The 20,596-nt window shown below is 46.4% G+C and overlaps 1 protein-coding gene across 6 annotated transcripts in view; it reads left to right on the forward strand.

Moving 5' to 3' along the window:
• The window catches only part of NBEA (neurobeachin), a 1,788,010-nt gene that overhangs the window by 352,432 nt on the left and 1,414,982 nt on the right, over positions 1–20,596 (forward strand). For all 6 annotated transcript variants that reach the window (XM_085621699.1, XM_085621702.1, XM_085621701.1 and 3 more), the window contains exons 3-4: positions 5,088–5,188; positions 5,443–5,538. In XM_085621699.1, the coding sequence (XP_085477825.1) occupies positions 5,088–5,188; positions 5,443–5,538 (197 nt within the window). The remainder of the gene's footprint in view (positions 1–5,087; positions 5,189–5,442; positions 5,539–20,596) is intronic.

Raw genomic sequence — 20,596 nt, forward strand, 5'->3', positions numbered from 1 at the left:
CCCCCAGCCTTGAGTTTAAAGTCTGCTATCTTAATACCCGCTCACTCGCAAAACACCAGACGGAAATCTTTCACCTCCTCGACACTGATAATCCTGATATTCTGTTTCTCACCGAAACCTGGTTGCACGATGGATCCTCCCCTGACATCATAGCCGCCATTCTCCCTGGTTATTATATCCTTCAAAGCAACCGGGTTTCCGGCAAACCTGGAGGGGGCGTGGCAGCCATTATCAAACTTTCCATCAGATTTTCCTCCCTCACTGTTTCATGTATTCCTCAGGTTGACTGCCTTGCCGTGAGACTGGAATCTGCAACAGCATCCCTCATCTGCGTATTAGTTTACCGTCCCCCTCAATCTATGCCAGACTTCCCATCCTTGTTTGGGGATCTTCTCTCCCAGGTTGTCATCAATAATTCTAAAATTCTGGTCCTCGGGGACTTTAACTTCTGATCCCAGGATGAGAAGGAAAGCGCCTGTTCGGCGGCTTTTTCTGACCTGATGCACAGCTTGAATTGCTGCCAACATATTAACACTCCCACACACACCAGAGGTCACATACTGGATCAGGTCTGGACCTCCAATCTAGTAATTTCGACCCCCCTCATATTGCCGTGTGCCTGGTCCGACCATTTTGTTATCTCCTTCTCCCTTAAAATTTCCACCTATCCCAGCAGGTCCCTTGAAACTAATCTTGCCGCCCGTAACTGGAACAAAGCGGATATCAGACAATTCATTAATTTACTTAGTACTTCCATTCCCTCGGAATCTGACTCCCTTGATGTACATGCTCGAAACCTAAATCTCTGGCTCGAGTCTGCCAGCGATGTGGTTGCTCCCCTTAGATGGATCAAACTCGGGCGCCCTCACGACGCTCAGAAATGGTTTTCTGAGGACGTTAAAGCCTTAAAAATTGGTCACAGACAAGCCGAGCGCCGGTGGCGCAAACATTACTCCCCCGTAGTCAGGGCTGAGTTTCTATCCCTTCTTAAAGGGTATAAATCCTCTATTGCGCTGGCAAAAACCACATACTTTTCTAACAAAATTGTGGAATCAGCCAATAAAACCAAAAGCATCTTCTCGATTGTGGAAGAGCTATCCCACCCTGATAGAGTATCCATCAAACCCCTTCCTTCCCAGAAGCTTTGCGACTCCCTTAACCACTTCTTCATTGAGAAGATTGAAAAAATCTAAAACAACATCTGGGTGCCGCCCTCTCCGAACTCCTCTGTGCCCCCAGCTAACCCTCACGTCGATCCTTTTCTCCCTCTGCCTCTCACTCTGATTCCCCTCATTACGGAGGCGGAATTTCCCGTCCTCCTCAGCAAAGTTACCTCAGGATCCCCTACTGACTCCTGCCCCCCCCAAGATCTTATGCAAGGCCTTCTCTGCCTGCCCCGTCCCTCCTCTGGCACTACTGAACAACTCCCTCACCACCGGCCGAGTCCCTAGCATCTTTAAGACAGCCGAGGTAGTACCCATCCTAAAAAAACCAACCGCCGACCCCATGATCTTGAGCAATTATCGTCCCATCTCTCTCCTCCCTTACCTCGGTAAGGTGCTCGAGACTCATGTCACTAATATCTTAAGTTCCCACGTTGAGCAGTCTCACTTCCTTGACTCCCAACAAGCCGGCTTTAGGCCTGCTCATTCCACCGAGATGGTCATATTCTCTGTCATGGAAGAACTGCGCAGGGGAGCCGACTAACATCTGCCAGGCTCTGGTTCTTCTGGATCTGTCGGCTGCCTTCGACACGGTCGACCACGCTATTTTGGTCGACCGTGTCAGGCAGGCTGGGATAGAGGGTACCGCCCTCGATTGGGTCCACTCGTTCCTCACTTGCCGTCAACAAGCGGTTCGACTGTCCCAGTTTTCCGCAGACAAGGTTGACCTGAACTGTGGTGTGCCTCAGGGATCCTCACTGTCCCCTCTCCTTTTCAACTTATATCTCACCCCTCTGATTAGCTCTCTCCGAGAAAAAAATGTCTCCGCATTCAATTATGCGGATGACATCCAGCTAGTCTTTAACATCGACTCCTCGGATCAGTCAGTCTTTGATTTTCAAACCACCCTATGTCACATCAGCAATTGGATGGGGGCAAATCATCTGAAACTGAACCCCGACAAGACCGAATTGGTTCTTGTCGGAGGCCCTTCCAATCCCTGGAACTCCAACTTCTGGCCCCCCAGTCTGGGTCCTCCTCCATGCCCTACTGACTCGACAAAAAGTCTGGGAGTTATCATCAGCAAAGATCTCTCGATGAAACCCCAAATAAACGCCACTGTTTCGCCTGTTTCTTTCAGTTACGCAAAATCCGGAAAATTGCCCGTCTTCTCACTACTGAAGCTCTCACCTTAGCTCTTTTGGCATTGGTCATTTCCAGAATTGACTATGCCAATTCTCTGTATGTAGGCATTCCTGACTACCAGCTTAAACGCTTGCAGCTTGTCCAGAATCAGGCAGCTCGCCTTATTTTCCATCAACCAAGGCACCACCATACTCGCCCTCTGTTAAAATCCTTGCATTGGCTCCCTGTCCCTGAACGCTGTAAATTCAAGTTAGGGTGCCTCATCTTCAAATCCCTGGCCGGCCTCAGCCCCTCGTTCATCTCTTCTCTCATCCACCCGTATGTCCCTTCCCGCAACTTGCGCTCAGCTCACCTGGCTCTTCTCACAGTCCCCAAAGTCAGGCGCAAGAAATGGGGTGGTCTAAGATTCTCGTTTCTAGCCCCTTCTCTCTGGAATTCCCTTCCTTTGGAGATCAGACTGGCCTCACCCTACACTCACTTCAGATCCCTCCTAAAGACCCATCTGTTCCACTTAGCGTATTACTAATCTCATCCTCCTCCTCTCTCTAGTTCCCTTTCTTATTTCCTCTTACCTCCCCTCCTTCTCAGGCAGTTGCTTATTTCAGCGCCAAGAAACTGTATAGTGTACGTCGCGCTTTACAAATGCTTTTCACATCACATCACATCACATCACATCACATAGGACAAGATCTTCCCTTCATTCCCAAGCATCTCCAGGCGAAAATCATGCCCACCTGTGTGCTCTTAAAGATGCACCACTGTAACTGCATCTACCTTGTTAGTCCAGAAACACTTGATCACATGATCAAGGTTTCAGGGGCCGGTAAAGCAATAGTTTCTGTTTACAACAGCATGCAGGTGCTAAACTGTGGACTGCTGTGCCCATCCATGTGTTTTCCATTAGAAAAGCTTTAAAAACCTTTTTTCCTATTCATATCTTGTTCGTCTCCCGCTCTTGTTGTTTGTCGAGTATTAGCGCCAAGAGGCTCTTCGAAGTGAACATTTGTGCTTTGGAAATAGTAAATAAATAAAATGTTACCCTGTTCTGACGTTACGACATATGGAATGAATAGACTGTGCTTTGTGGGTCTGATTCATCAAGGTATTTTGTTCATGTAGGCTCAATTTAGGTGTATGCAAATGCCTTACTCTACGGGGGAAAGTTACATATTGGATTTAAAAAATGTGAGTTAAATGTAGTATAATAGATTTGCTGGCATAGGATATGACACCAGCATAAGCTGGTGAACACCCACAGAATCTTGCGTGTGTAGCTATTCACAGGGGTTAAGTAGGAATGAAAAAACTGGGGAGTTTCTCAAAGGGGCGTGGCTGTAGTAATTAGGGCATGACTTAAAAAGTAAACTAAAAATCTGTGCTTAGCATAGCTGCCGCCCGACTGGAATTATGCTTCTTCTGTCATTACATCCAGATATGTAATACAAAAAGTAACATTACACCTACAACAAGCCAAGGCTATTGGCTTGGCCAATGGTTGTTAACTGCATAGGATAAATAAGCAACAGCTATGGCTTGGTTTTGTAGAGGGCTCAAAGTGTCTCAGTTCTGAAATGATCAGACTGTGAAACAACTAAAACGAGTCTCTTTTTCCATCCTGAGGGCAAAACTGGAGAGCCCGATAAGAGACCCGTCTCAGCACCTCCTTTTTAGAACTGCCGGTGTTGAGCATCGTTTGGACCCGACCCACTTACAGCCTTGCTTGTCACAAGTTTAGGCCAGTAGGTTGCCACCCTGTATACAGTCAAATAATTAGTCCAGTGAAAGGCACAGGAAAATCTGTAAACAAGTTTGCTGTGTGAGTACCCCTCTAAAGTCAACAAAATTGTTATGTTGTATAAATACAGTAATTTGCTCTAGAACATAATACAAGATTATAGTTGCACTTTCCTATGTTCTTTATTTGATTGCTTTGGAAGTTATCTAGTAAGTTACACGATTCTGCCAAAACGTGTTTCGCCCTGTGGTGGTGGTGGGACGAGAGCATCCTCAGGGCTTGATGTCTTGTATAAAGGTGGCAGCTGTGAGGACAAGTTGGGCATCTCAGGATAAGCTCAGTCCTGTAGTCTGGTAGCAGCGTTTATCTGTTGCGTCTGAGGGCTGCAGTGATGTAGAGAGGACACTGCAGACCACAGCCGGGATAGATAGAAGCTGCCTGCTCACATTGGAATATAATCAGAAGAGGGCCTTTGGTCATTGGTGAACAGTATCATGACACCCAATGTGGATGCTGTAAGTCATACACCTATATTGTCAAACCGAAACTAGGCCATAACTATATAGCTCAGGAAAATCTGTAGCCTTCATAGTAATGAGTAGGGAATGTGACCATTTGGTGCATGTGTAGAAGAGGCTTCTTCACTAGGAAAACAATTCAAAATGGAGGGGAAAAAAGGTTACACAGATATGCTTTGGTGGCCAAAAGTATGCATGCATAAATGTACACCTGCAACATATACATATGTGAAAATGTTTTCTGGAGATACTCCTGGGAAACGGCGAGTGTTGCTGCTGCACAGGAGCCCTTTATGAAAATGTAAAAGGTTGGACATTTGCTCCAAATGTAGGAGTAAGTCTGTGTGTATAATTTGCAGACTTGTTCTATTTATTGTAGAGTTTTATAGCGTGTACAATTACACTAGGCGCTAAAACGGTGCTCAGGCCCTGTGTCAGGAAGAGGTCCCAGAACGTAATGTAGATTCAATTATTCTTACAAATGCCATGCTAACAATTGTTATAACTAGTTAATTGTTTTTTTAGATCTTCTAGTGGACATGTTGGGAGTTCTCGCCAGCTACAGCATCACCGTGAAAGAGCTGAAGTTCCTGTTCAGCATGCTTCGAGGAGAGAACGGGATCTGGGTGAGTGGTGGCCGCAGCGAGGAGCGATCGTGTGTCGATGCATAAGTGCTTGAGGTTAACCGAATCCCTCTCTCGGGGCCTGTAATGCGCGCTTACGTTTGTCTATCAGATGTTTTAAGTGGCTTTATTGAGAGCTGCGATGTTGAATTAATTCTTTGTTTGCTTTGTGGCCTCTTCCTTGGCCACGAGGGCTTACAGAATTTCACGTATGAATGATTTATACTGACAAATGTTCAATATTCATGTTTTGACAGCCACGGCATGCAGTCAAACTGTTGTCAGTCCTCAATCAGATGCCGCAGAGACACGGACCCGATACCTTTTTCAACTTCCCTGGTCGTAGTGCTGCTGTAAGTTAATATTTGTAATCATTTAATGACTAGCACTAGCACTAGCATATAGTAACTCTATTGTGTGTCCAGTTTGCCATCCTTATGTAGCAAGCCTTTGATATGCAAAGTGCTCCTTAAGCGACTGATTCACAAAGAAGTCTGCCTCTTGGTGTTCAATGTGCTGCACAATGTTGAAGCTTCGTGAAATTCACTAACATCCGTCCATCTGCACCAATTACACACAGTGAAAAAGGCTTGTGAACATTCTTGTGAATCTCAAATATATGAATGCTTTTCCCACATGTATATTCACGAGTCTCAAACGGAGAGCGTACCCATAGTCGTGAGAAAAAAGTGTGGATCATTGTTTACATTGTGAACCTAAGCAGTGAAAATGGTGCCAGGGTAAAATGGGCGCGACTTACTACCTGGGTTAACTACAGGGCCGGACTAGGAACCAAAACCGGCCCTGGGAAAGTGCTCGGCCGGCCCCCCGGGCTTGGGGGTGCCGCCGAGCTCTTTGCCAGGGCCGGTTTTCGGCCGATTTTGTTACAGGGCCGATTTTGCAGCTATGCTGCAAAAACGGCCCTGTAACAAAAACGGCCACCAGTGGCCCAAAACCGGCCCCCACCTGTGCGGCGCACCGGGGGATTGCCCTGTGCACGCTATGGCCAGTCAGGCCCCGGTTAACTAGAACGCACAGCAGTGCGCGAAATGAGTAATTTACACAGAAACAGTGCATTGAACATAGGGGCAGTGTATGCTACAAACGCACATTCATTAACACCAGACACATCTAATGTTTGAGAATCATGCACATTATGCAGTTACAAGTTAAGCTTTTATAATGACATAAGCCAAACTGCAGATAGTGAAACGATTTTTAGACTCATCCTGTCAAAATGTTTTATATGAGAAAGGAATTATAATCATACATAGAATGTGCATGTTAAGATTGGCCTTGGTCATTTGCATTGCAAGTGTTGACTTTTTACTTTTGTTCTTATCTCCAAAGGTAAAACCAATCAATCAATCAATCAATCAATCAAGAAATTTGTATAGCGCGCTACTCACCCGGGGCGTCTCAAGGCGCTGGGGGGAGGGGGGGGGGGGGGGGGTCCGCTACTGCTCGAACAGCCAGGTCTTGAGTTGCTTCCTGAAGGCGAGGTGGTCCTGGGTGATCCGGAGGTGAATAGGGAGGGAATTCCAGGTCTTGGCTGCCAGGTAGGAGAAGGATCTTCCTCCCAAGGTGGCTCTTCGGATGCGTGGGACGGCGGCGAGGGCGTGCCTGGTCGATCGTAGTTGGCGGGTGGGAGTGTAGAAGGTCAGGCGGTTGTTGAGGTACCTGGGGCCCAGGTCGTGGAGGGCTTTGTGTGCGTGGGTGAGGAGGCGGAACGTGATTCTTTTGTTGACGGGGAGCCAGTGCAGGTCTTTCAGGTGTCCGGAGATGTGGCTGTGGCGGGGGATGTCCAGGATGAGTCGTGCGGAGGCGTTCTGGATGCATTGGAGTCTTTTCTGCAGTTTGGCTGTGGTTCCGGTGTAGAGGGTGTTTCCGTAGTCCAGTCGGCTGGTGACAAGTGCCTGGGTGACCGTCTTCCTGGTTTCGGTGGGGATCCATCGGAAGATCTTTCGGACCATGCGAAGGATGTTGAAACATGAAGATGAGATGGCGTTGACTTGTCTGGTCATTGACAGGGAGGAGTCCAGGATGAAGCCCAGGTTGTGTGCGTGGTCCGTTGGTTTGGGTGCGCTGCCTAGGGCCGGGGGCCACCAGGAGTCGTCCCAGGCAGATGGTGATGATCCGAGGATGAGGACTTCCGTCTTGTCTGAGTTCAGTTTCAGGCGGCTGTTCTTCATCCACTCGGCTACTTCTCTCATCCCTTCGTGTAGGTTGGTTCTGGCGGTGGCGGGGTCGTTGGTGAGGGAGAGGATCAGCTGGGTGTCGTCGGCGTAGGAGATGATGTTGAGGCTGTGTTGGCGTGCGATGGCTGCGAGGGGGCTCATGTACACGTTGAAGAGGGTGGGGCTGAGTGATGATCCTTGTGGTACGCCGCAGATGACTTCGGTGGCCTCAGAACTGAACGGGGGGAGGCGGACTCTCTGGGTTCTTCCGGCGAGGAACGAGATGATCCACTCCAGTGTCTTCTCTTGGATTCCGACGTTGCTGAGGCGTTGGACTAGGGTGTGGTAGCAGACCGTATCGAACGCTGCGGAGAGGTCCAGGAGGATGAGGGCCGCTGTTTCCCCGATGTCGAGCAGGGTTCGGATGTCGTCGGTGGCTGCGATGAGGGCGGTCTCGGTGCTGTGATTGGCTTGGAAGCCGGACTGTGAGTGGTCGAGGGATCCGTTCGTCTCGAGGAAGGCGGCCAGCTGTCTGTTGACGGTCTTCTCGATGACTTTGGCAGGAAACGGGAGGAGCGAGATGGGGCGGTAGTTCTTGAGGTCGGTGGGGTCTGCTGATGGTTTCCTCAGGAGGGCGCTGAGTTCGGCGTGTTTCCAGCTCTCCGGGAAGGTGGCGGTGTTGAAGGAGCAGTTGATGATGTCCCGGAGATGGGGTGCGATGACGGAGTCGGCCGTGTTGAAGACGTGGTGAGGGCATGGGTCAGTTGGCGATCCGGAGTGGATGGTGTTCATCGTGCGGATGGTGTCTTCGGTGTTGACTGGGGTCCAGTCGCAGAGGGTGGTGGTGGGGGGCGTTGGTTCAGTGGTGGGGTGCGTGATCTGTTCGCCGAAGCTGTTGTGTATGTCTGCGATCTTGCTGTGGAAGAACGTGGCGAGTGAGTCGCAGAGGTCTTGTGAGGGAGTGATGTCGTTTCCGGCGCTGGGGTTGGAGAGCTCTTTGACGATACTGAAGAGCTCCTTGCTGTTGTGTGCGTTGTTGTCTAGACGTTCCTTGAATGCTGTCTTCTTGGTGGTGTGGATCAGCTGGTGGTGTTTGCGGGTGGCGTGCTTGAGGGCGATCATGTTGTTTGTGGTCGGGTTCTTTCGCCATGCTTTCTCAAGGGTGCGGCAGTTCTTCTTGGAGTTCTTGAGGTCGCCGTTGAACCACGGGGCTTTCTTGCTTCCGGGCCTGCTGGGATGGGTTTTCAGGGGTGCGAGGTCGTCGGCGCAGTTGGTAATCCACTGTGCGAGGTTGTGGGCTGCTTGGTTGGGGTCCGTTGATCTGGCGGGAGGGTTGTGGTTCAGTGATGCGGTGAGCTGGTCGGTGGTGATCTTGTTCCAGTACCTGCGGGGGACCTGTTGCGGGAGGTGGTGAGTGGTGGTCTTTCTGAAGCTGAAGTGGACACAGCTGTGGTCTGTCCAGTGGAGTCCGGTGGAGTGGCTGAAGGAGATGTACTTGCTGGAGGAGAAGATTGGGTCGAGCGTGTGTCCGGCGTAGTGGGTGGGGGTGTTCACCAGTTGCTTGAGTCCGAGGTTGTCCAGTAGGGTGGTGGTGTTGTTGTCGTTGTTGTTTTCCAGGTGGAAGTTGAGGTCCCCTAGGAGGATGTAGTCAGCGGAGGGGAGGGCGTGTGGGCTGAAGAAGTCTGCGATGTCTTTGCTGAATTGTGTGCGGGGTCCTGGGGGTCTGTAGATGAGGGTGCCTCTGAGTGTGGTCTTGGGGTCGGTGTGTATCTGGAAGTGAAGGTGTTCGGCGGCTGTGAGGGTGTCTTCGGAGTTGGTCGTGATGCGGATGGTGTTCTTGTGGACGATGGCGATGCCTCCTCCAGTCCGGTTGACGCGGTCCCTCCGGGTGATCTTGTATCCGTCCAGGATGGCTATGGCGATGTCGGGTGCTGAGGAGGCGTTCATCCAGGTTTCCGTGAGGAAGGCGACGTCCAGAGATGTGGTGTCTAGCAGGTTCCATAGTTCCACGGCGTGTCTGTGGACGGAGCGGGTGTTGAGCAGGATGCACTTCAGGTGGTTGCTGTTGGTGCTTGGCTTGGCGGGTGCGGGTGGGTTGCAGGTCCGGATGCAGGTGAACTTGCAGGATTGGCAGGTGAAGGGTCCGTGGGTGCATCCTGGGGTGGCGTGGTGGCAGCCGGGGAGGCGTCCGGTGTTGAGTGCGCTGAGGGTGGCGGTGTCGTACGTCCGGCGGGTGGGATGGCATCTGTGGGGGCAGGGGGTCTGGCGCTGGGCGCAGTCCAGGCACGGACAGGCGCAGACGGACTTGCCTTTGGCGCACCCGCTACGCGTGAACATTGCGTGTACGTGCGGACTCTGCCATAAATGGAGAGTGGAGGGGGCGGAGTGAGGGAGGAGCAGCTGGGAGGCGGGAACGGGGTGGCGAGTGGGGAGGGGAGCGATGCGAGGTGAGGCTGAAGGAACGGGGGTGGGGCCGCAGGGGAGCAGCGGCAGAGAGCGGGGAGCGGGGTGGAACAGCGGGAGAACGGAGAGAACAGAAATTCAATCAGGGGCACGACAGTGACAAACAGGGGGAGGAAAACGGCGATAGCAGGCAAACAGTCAGGGGCACAACAGCGGGAGAAAAACAGCGATGGAGCGGACAAACCAGTCAGGGGCACAACAGCGGGAGAAACAGAGTACTGGCACAATACAATAATAATAAAATACAATAACAATCCAAGAAACAGTTACTGGCAGTGGCGGCAGTGGTGGCGGCAAACGGGGACTGGGCACACGCAGGTGGGCCACGCGGCGGGAGGAGCGACCGGCACTGACCAGGGTGTCCCAGAGGATGGCATCCACAGAGCCGTGTCCCTAGGAGGCGGGCGGGGGCCGGGGGCCGGACAGAGGTTCTCCCTCCCCCACCCTCCCCCGAGCAGGTATTCAGTGTGAGTCCCCGAGGATGGCATCCACAGAGGCGTGTCCCTGTGTCCCTTGGTTGGGGGGGGGAGGGTTCAGACAGAGTCCCTCCTGAGCAGGTATTCAGTGGGTGTCCCCGAGGATGGCATCCACAGAGGCGTGTCCCTTGGGGGGGGGGGTCATCATACGCACTCTGCAATCTACTTGGCACACGTTCTTTGCAGCAGGCATATTAACCCCCTGCACGAACTTCACCGAAGTCAAAACCTCAACTATACAAAATCCTGCTCGCTCTCCAGGAAGATAATGAATCACACGAGTTATCTTGACATTTATGTGAGGCCTGGTAATTGCCGCGGAAAGAAACGCAGCATCCGCCGCTCCACAAAAGACTCTGGCTCTCAACAACCACCAACACTCACCGGGAGAAACGAGATCACGAGACAACCCGCCGCAAGACCCAGAAGAGCGAACGGCGTCAAGGCGAGATGAGAGGGACAAGAGGGCGAGGAGGGGGCGGGGACAGCCTATAAAACTATTTTTTGTCAGAGCATCTGCTGAAAAATAAACCTCCATCTGTTCTCAAGAGGACTATAGTTGCCATGAGCTGTTTTAATGCAGACCAGTATTGGACAGATTTGGTGCATGTGTGCATTTATATATTGAAGTTAACCGAATTCCCCCCCCCCCTCTCTATATATGTATATCTCTACATATATCTTTTTTACAAGTTTTTATTCATTGATGAAGCAATTTTTTGTACTTCTGTGATTCACAAATGTGTATAATGTGTGTGGCACATCTTTGGTTAACTCTGTTTCTGGTAGGGTTAAGTTTGCTTTTCTTTTCATTTTGGGAATTCAGTCTCATTATCCGTTGTTGGAGAAATGAAAACCTTCAGCCCTTAGTTGTCAATATTTAATCAGTGACACTAAACTAGAATCAATTACGGTTGCTCAGTTTGGGTTTACCATTCTGCCCAGAATCTCGTCCAGACTTCGTAGGCACAAGAATTGAAATATACAAATATGTGAGAAAGCTAAAGCTATATACATTCCATCAAATGAAGCACAACGCAATGGAAACCAGTAGGCTCTCCTCATTCCAGATTGCAAACATCCCAGACCTACGGAGTATTCAGGACCTGGACCAGTCAAATCAGACAGTGGATACAGCAACAGGGGGATCCACCACTGACCTGCCAACCAAAAAATTACAGGGCATTGGCTTCACAACAGGCGAGTTTGTGGGCAGTGGTCTCAAAACAGGGAGCAAGTTTTGCCCGCAACTTCCACCTGGGAATCTTCCAGGAGCTGGTGGTCGTTGATCTGAACAACATCCAAAGAAGTTGGCGAACTGACTACAAGAAGGGTTACTTTACATCTCAGGACTGGAAGAACATCAATGAATAAAAAACAAATCCTCGCTCATCATCAAACCCTCTGATAAGGGAGGGAACATGGTCCTAATGGACCAGGTGACATATGTAACAGAAGTATGAAGGCAATTGAATAATCCCCAGCATTATCCCCATTTGAAAATTAACCCTTTGAATAAAATGGTCGTAACTAGCCTGTGGGACCCTGCATGATACACTGACCTCCTTGTGGCTGTTTCCTCTCCCTCCCGCTGCCGCATTTCTCACTCTTGTGGCCGCCGTGTGGAGGGGGACTTCAATCCCCAGGATTCCTAGCGCCGGAAGCCAGAAGCCGGCGTTGCTTCCTTCGCGCCCGGAGGCGCTTTAAATATCGGCACGGCCCCGGTGGAGCGGGTGTCGTAACTAGCCTGTGGGACCCTGCATGATACACTGACCTCCTTGTGGCTGTTTCCTCTCCCTCCCGCTGCCGCATTTCTCACTCTTGTGGCCGCCGTGTGGAGGGGGATTTCAATCCCCAGGATTCCTAGCGCCGGAAGCCAGAAGCCGGCGTTGCTACCTTCGCGCCCGGAGGCACTTTAAATATCGGCACGGCCCCCGCGTCGCGGGGCAGCGCCGGGCAAAGGGCGGGCCATCTGTGGCCGTCCAGGGCAGGTAGAGGCAGGGCTGGGCCTCCCCCCTTGGCTGGTCGTTGTACGTGTGCCCGTTGTGGAGATAAGACCAGCCTACCCTTGGAACAAAACGCTGAGGTGACTACGGGTTTGGTTGGGTATATATATTCGTTATGGGTCCAGTGAACCATCATCCTATATATATTAGCTATTGTTACAGAGATATTGTTGGTGTAGTTAGTAGAAATGGGGAAAAATGCCCCTGAACAATCCCGCCCTAACACCAGGCAGAACAAATCTACAAATAACCCTCTCCCAAGTCTAACAGCCATAGACAGGATGCTACAAAAGACTATTGGGGTAGTTGCCACAGCGATAGAGAACACGGAAAGACGCCTCTCGCTTCCTATTGGCTCAGCCCCACCTTTATTGCCTGTTAATTCATCTACAGTAATGGTCAATTCCTTTGACTCTATGTTAATGACATCATATGCCGGACTTCCAGGTGCAGATAAAAATCCCGAAACACTTATTAATAACCACATCTTGCACTCGGTTTTGTCCCCCCTGGCAAGCAGACTTTCTACTACACCAGTATTGCAGGAGCAGGATTTAAGTATATAACTCCATTTTATTAATGATCCAACGGACTTTGATGGTAACAATACCCCATTGCTGACTAACACTATATGTACGGACAGGACAAATGCTGAAAGCTCGTCTGTTAGAACTAGAGGGCAAAAAGCCAAAAGTAAACAAAAGCACATCAATAAGGAGCAGCCTGTACATAAACATAGGGGTAGAGGCAGTCGAATACTTCCTAAAACGGCACTGAATTCGTTAGGCCGAAAGGGGGAAATATGTGAAGGCCAGTCAAGTGTTACAGATGGTCAGCTTAATGAAAAGAAGAACGAGGTTAGTGAAGAGGGTTTTTGGGAAAGATTGGAGACGCTGTTATCAACACTCTTGGGGCCAATTTGTGAGAAAATTAATGTTATTGAAGCTAGGGTAGGTCTTATTGAACAACACATAACACAAACTCCCTATCCAACTAAGACTACTCAAGTCTTAACAGTCGCCCCCCCCCATCTGTACCCACTCTAAATAAGGTTGTGCCTGAATCTGTCCCACATACGACCGAGGGTGCCAAGGATAAGTCAGGGGGAACAGTTACACAACGTATAGCTCCAAATAACTTACGGAAAGACATCAGTAAGAATTTTAGTCGTCCTATTGATGGTGGAAGATGTGAAGAAAAGGACAAAGCATTGATGGAAAATGGTGTTACTTTAATGGAAGGCAATGGGAAACAAGGGGATCAAACAACAGATCAGATAAAGGGCATACGTCACCTAGAAGATTTTAAAGGTAACACCGTACCACCTGTAATGAATTTACCACCAGAATGTGGAGCTTATGTCACAGTTCTTTGTAATGTTCCCAGATTACGGGAAGGGCAATTTGAAACTAACGAAACCCTCAAAAATAAAACCCTTCATTGGTTAACTAAAAATTGTGGTTTTCCAACACTAGGCGCAGATCAGATTATACTTACACAAAGAGTGGGTTGGATAGGTCCCACAATGAAAATATTTGATGGGGACTGTATCATAGTTAATTTTAGGTCACCGGTCTGGGCCCATAAAACTTTACTTAGGGCCCCTCCACCTTCTTGCCGGGAATTTAATACAACTTTATTGCCACTTGCCTATTTTTATAGACATTCGTTGGTAAATAACTCTGTCATTGACCATATGGCCTACCATTCTAGCAACAACTGGTTGCCCACAATATCGGTAACCCGTCCAGTGCGATCCCCTTTACCACTATATAATAGATTCCAGTGTTTGACCCAAATGGAGGTCAATGATTGACACAAAAATATAGCGGGGACCACTGACTTGGGGAGGATGGTGAGTTCCAATTTATCAACAAGACGAAGCGAAATAAGTAATACTCATTCTTTATTTATGGATTCCATTACGATGAGTAAGACATTGGTTATTAATGAGACTGGTATTTTAACCACTAGTACAACTACAGAGCCTTTAACGAGTGTGGATGTGCCCACAAACTCTAATAATTCTAAAGGAGCAATAACACAAGAAGGGTATACACTGACAACATGGAATATTGCAGGTCTCGGGAAAAAATTAGGTACACCTTTTTGGCAGGATTTTATCACCTCCGATAGCGATATAATGTGCTTACAAGAAACATGGAGCACAGACTATGTCACAGTCGAAGGCTATACATCGTATTGTTTAAATGCTACACCTTCCCTAATAGGTAGAGCAAAGGGTGGATTACTGATGCTTATTTCCACCAAATTGATTGGATGTAAAATTGTAACCTATTCATTTATTGGTAATCATAGTCAAGTTTTGCGACTATCGTTCCCAAAGGGTAAGGATTTGGTGCTAATTAATCACTATAATAACAACTTTCATAAAGACAGGGGAGCTCCTTTAGATCCACTGGAAAAAGAGATAGATAGGGTACTGAATATTTCCAATAAAATCGCGGTTATTCTGTGGGCAGGCGTGCCCCGCTACATATTCTAACTCATGTGGCTTTATGAAGACCTATACTATTGCAGTGGGGACTAAGGATGAGATGTTACATTTTCCACATTGTGAATATGGTATGACCCTGAATACATTAATGGCAAAATTTGATCTTGATCTGTTAGATTGTACTATGATAAAGGGCCATATCAAATGTCCAACATTTACTGGTAGGAATGCAAATAGAAATATAGACCATATCTTAATCTCGAAGAATAGTCCATATACGAACCTTTGGATATCAGAACAGGTGGTTAGTGACCACAATAGTATCTCTATAGTTCTGTTGGCCTGGGGCAACAGATTGACTAATACTGCTCATACAATCTTAGATATCCTCCCTATTAGGACGAATGGTATGAGAATTAAGTGGGATGGCGTGGACCCACATAAGATACAATTGGATGTGGTCAGTACATGCAGAGACAGTATTAATTACTGTCTTAGTGAAGAGGCTACCCCCAAAATGTTATGTATGGAATTTTCTAATATAAATAATGCAAATAGGAGCATCTTAACTAGAAATACTAAAGGTTTGAAACAAGATGGAAAGAAGTGGTTTGATTCTGAATGTACTGAGATATTATTTAAATTAAAATCAGCATTAAGGACTAAGCCCAGTAACCAAATACTTGCCCGTAAGCTGCGAACCGATTATAAACAAGCTGTTTTGGCGCACAAAAAGGTGATGAGATCAGATGCCTGGGACAAATTAAGTATGGCAAGTGAAACCAATAACACAAAACTTTTTGGGGAAAATGTAAATAGCCCTTTTTTAAAGGATGATCATATTCCTGAACTGACGTCTTATGTTAATTGCACGGAATGGATTGAACACTTTTCTAACATTTTTAATCCGGATAAGGTATTTTTAAATTCTTTTTTACCTAATGATTTTACGTGGCCTACATTAGCACTAACAATTAGTGTCGAGGAGGTGCGCGAAGGGATGGTAAACAGTAAAGGGGGCAAGGCACCAGGACCGGATGGTGTTCCGATTGATTTATATAAGGACGAAATTGACCTTTGGGCACCAATCCTTACAATAATTTTTAATATTGCTGCTATGGGGAATTTTCCAACATCATGGGCCAAATCATTAATTGTTCCACTTTATAAAAAAGGGTTCGCGCTCTGAAGCATGTAACTATCACCCGATATCACTACTGGACTCGTCAATCAAAGTGATGAGTAGGGTGCTTCTAAAAAGACTGGAAACATGGGCCAAAGATTCAAAAATATTGACTCCAGTTCAATATGGTTTTAGGAAGGGCCTAGGGACCATCGAACAATGTTTAAATCTGGACCTACTAATTAATAAATACACAGTGGTGAAAGGGGGAAACCTGTTTTTATGCTTCGCAGACCTGAGCAGTGCGTTTGACCTAGTGGACCACTCGCTCCTTTGGTCAGTATTGCTCGAATTGGGGGCACCAAAAGAGATTGTGTTCTTTTTAGCAAGGATTTACGAGAAACTTTCCTGCAGCGTACGATATGGGTCTACTGGTGAGCGAACCCCGTTCTTTGATGTGCGAAGAGGTATCAGACAAGGATGTGTACTGGCACCTTTCCTATTCTCCCTTTTTATTAATCAAATAGCCATGGTTTTAAATAATATCCCGGCTGATGCCCCCAAAATAGATAATACTGTTGTGTCTGTATTGTTGTATGCGGACGACGCTGTTTTAATTTCACGTACCTCTTTAGGTCTTCAACGCCTTATTGATGCTTTTATAGATTTCATTAACGGCAGGAAATTGTTGAATAATAATCTAAAGACATATACCATGATATGTGGTAAGAAATTAAAGTCACCGCGGTCTTTCTTTTTAGAAGGCTCAAAGATTCAAGCTGTTAAGACCTTTTGCTATTTAGACATTAGCTTTGATGGAAATTGTAAATGGATTAATGAGCAAGAAAACATTAGACATAAAGTGATTAGAAATATCAATGGTATTTTCCGTTTTTGCTGCAAAAATAGGGGACCATAGAATAAAAGATATGGTAACTATATATAACGCAAGATGTGTTTCTTCAGCCTTGTATGGAGCTGGATTATGGGGTTATTCCTCTACGGCCCAACTCCAAACAAATGAAAATAATTTCCTTAAACGAATGCTATGTGTCCCGGCCTCAGCATCAGTTGACCTAATACATCAAGAAACTGGTCTTAAATATATATCAGATCTGGCTGCCTTACGTCCTTTATTACTATGGCGTTCAATTTGGCACAAAAAGGAAACTGAGTTTACACAGTCTATAATTAAAGACTGCCTCAAGTTAGACCATTGTTCCCGCATTCCGTGGTTGAACTATATTATCCATTGGTATAACATATTATTTGATTTTACTATTTCTAAAGAGTCAGATTATGTAATACCGTTCTCCAAAAAAGAAATAAAAGATTCATTTTTGCTTTACAAGGTGGAAGAAATAAATAAATTGCTTAGGATCCAAAAGACCTCTGTATTTCACAGGCAGTTAAACCTTAAGAGTGGACTTCAGACATATTTGGTGGACGTGACCAGACAATCGCATCGATTTGTACTAGTGCGTTTAAGGTTGGGCATTGCACACCATCTTGTATCCTTTCCCGTAATCGGGGCAGGTTCTAACTTAAAGTGCCCTTGTGACAATGTTTCCAAACAAAGTTGTTGTCATTTTTTGTTATTTTGTAAATTTTATGTATTTTTAAGGAAATTTTATCTGAAACCTATCCTTTTAAAATATAATATTCGTTTAACAGTAGATGCCATGAAATTATTATGTTCTCTTCAGAGCTCAGATGTTTGCTTCCATGTCGCACTTTTTATTTTGGAATGTAGAGCTGCTAGGAAATCTATAATAATATGAACAATGTGAAATTGTGTTTTGTTATGGCTCAATTTGCACTTATGCATAAGTCACTTTATTATAGCGAGGTAGTGTTTTCTACTTTGTTATGGCCTAATTTGCATTCATGCACAAGTCACTTTATTATGGCGAGAGAGAGCTCTCTACTATGATGAAAATCAATGTCTTTTGAGCATTTTAACATATGTAGTACTGACATATGTTTGATTTTATTTTACTTTATTTCCAAATTGCTGCATAACATACTATGTTGAGGCTTATTTTGCACTTATGCACAGGTCACTTTATTACAGTGAGGTGGAGCCCTATACTCTGTTGAAAATCAATGTTTACCGAGTATTTTCATATATGTAGTATTGACATATGTTTGATTTTATCCTTAATTGATGTAATACTTGTTTATTTATTGATGTATTTATGATTAGTGTACTACCATTCCCTGCGAGATACTAGGGCCGGTTCAGGAATAACCTTTTTTAAACTGTTTAAGATTATGCGGAATAATATTTCATTGTATTTTATTGTTTAGCTTATATGGTTGTATTCATGCAAACCGAATAAAAGCTTTTGAACTTGAACTTGGAAATAGAATACCATCTAAAATTGAAGGAGTGGTTTGAAGTGGGCCTATTGGACTGGGAGGAACTGCAATATCTTCGTACAGAAATTGCAAGACTGGACACTTTTTACCTCTTGCCAAAGATTCATAAGTGCACAGTGAATCCACCGGAAGGCCAATAGTAAGCTCCATCAGGTCATTACTGGAAAATAGTTCTAGATTCCTCGACCTGTTCCTACAAGAGTATGTAATTAGCCTCCCCTCCTACCTAAGGGACAGTACAGATTTCTTGAAATAACTGGACATCATCCCATGGAAAAAGGAGTACATCATGGTGACGATGGATGTCATGTCATTATAAACTTAAGTTGAGCATGAGAAGGGAATACATGCATGCACAAGTTTTATCAGAGATCTGTGGTAAATATTTCGTTACCGGTACTATTTTTTATGCGGTAAAGTCTATTAAGAATAACTCAGTAAAATGAGAGGCAGAATCCGTGGTATTAGAGGTTTAAAAAAGGCTTTATTCCTATACAAAGGAATACAATTCGAATTGTTGGCGTTCTATTCCATCACCACGAAAGTTCAGGAAGGAAGGGCATATATTATTGACAGGTAATCATTTTTATAGAAAAGGCATTACAGTGAAACAGATGTAGTAGGCGTATCAACTGATAAGACAAAATATAATATGCATGCGTAACTAGAAAACGTCATTATACATGATGTCATAAGTGGGTGGATCCATAAGAGAATCCTGCAATGTCAGCAGAAATATTTGGCAGAGATGCGTGCGCAGCCGCATGACGTGTGATTGACGTGCAACTAGAGGGAGAAAGGGACTTGACATTTAGCTCTACATGTGGAGACAGAAGTCTGGGGTTATGTCAACCTAATCCCAAATCATATCTAATATCCTATGTTTAAAGAACTGTGTTATCCAAAAAGAGAGGTCTCTTAGGATAGAATCTTATTCTATACTGACTATACTGACTGTTAGTGCGTGTACAAGCGTCTAAGTGTCTACACTAGATGCGAGGGGGTAGGAATATTCCATGGTAACAGGGCTATGAGTTACTTGCATGAGGACAGCGAGGCCTGGCCCTTTGCACGGTAGCTGGAGGAATGTTTACCTAAACTACTAGACAGGAATGCATCGGATGAGGGGCGGAGGAGATAATCTTGAAGGTGAAATACAGTTTTTGGCAGGCGACGGGCTGGATCGGGCACCGTTAGCCGCGCAGGGAGTAAGACAAAGTTCATGGTCACAGATGCAGGCTCAGACTGGAGCTTTCAGAGGCAGAAGACAGGAAAAGGCTTGATGACAGAATTCGGGCCTACTCGCCTGAATCTGTAAAAATGTGGAAAGTGAACCACATAAAGTCGGTGGCCTTTCATACTTAGAAAAGGAATATCTGACCCATTCATAGTGGATCTGAAAGAGGACATGTTGACGGTGAACGCACATATATTTGCGTCTTCAAAACTGGAGCAGGAGGGAACATACATGTACGTATAGCATGTACATGGAGCCGTTGGGGTCTACGATAGGGGACATAACTGATCACAAAATTCATATTTCCTCATTCCCTCCTTGTCCCCTTCGGACCCTTAGGAGATATCGATCTTCATCAATCCATCAATCTGTTCATATAGCATCATTTGTTCTTCTTTCTTCTTCCGGGATCTCGAACAAAAACTTGGATGTGGGATACACGAGGTGGCACACAGACCACAAATCGCTGGCCCACATTGTAGACATAAGCAGCAACTGAATAGTATGAGAAAGCCAATACCTAGGAAGGAGAGCATTCTCCATCCCCAGGCTGACAACACGCCCCAGAACCAACCGGACCAAGTCCAGGTGCCTGGACTCTGGTGTATCTGGCTTACAATCTTATGAAGGCGGGTTATGGCTTTATATACTGACGGCGAATTTTCTGGTATGAAAATGCAACAACTTGATCCGATGACCCTACAAGCTCCGCCCCTATCGGCCAAGATGACGTCAAGGACAAGACGATTTTGAAGCACAACAATCCTCATAGCAGACTGCTCTTCTGTTAAATTGCCTAAGGCGGAAATAGTTTCGTTCACTACTGCTTCGAGGGTTCTGGTTAATCTACGTATCCGCTTACTATTAGTGACTGTACCTATATAGGGAAAGAAACCTTTATTGAAATCTGTGTATTTTTCCCATGCTGTTTCAGTGTAATCGACAATTGGGAGATCTCTCTGCTGTCTATTGTGTACTAAATGAGTATTTCTATGATAATCAGGAGGAGCTAGGAAAACAGGTGGTAGGAGGAATGCTATGTAACAGGTACCATCCCAATCTAAAGGTAGGCGTATATATGCGGTCTGG

The sequence above is a fragment of the Triturus cristatus genome, chromosome 8 (assembly GCF_964204655.1).
Source record: "Triturus cristatus chromosome 8, aTriCri1.1, whole genome shotgun sequence".
Lineage (NCBI taxonomy): Eukaryota > Metazoa > Chordata > Amphibia > Caudata > Salamandridae > Triturus > Triturus cristatus.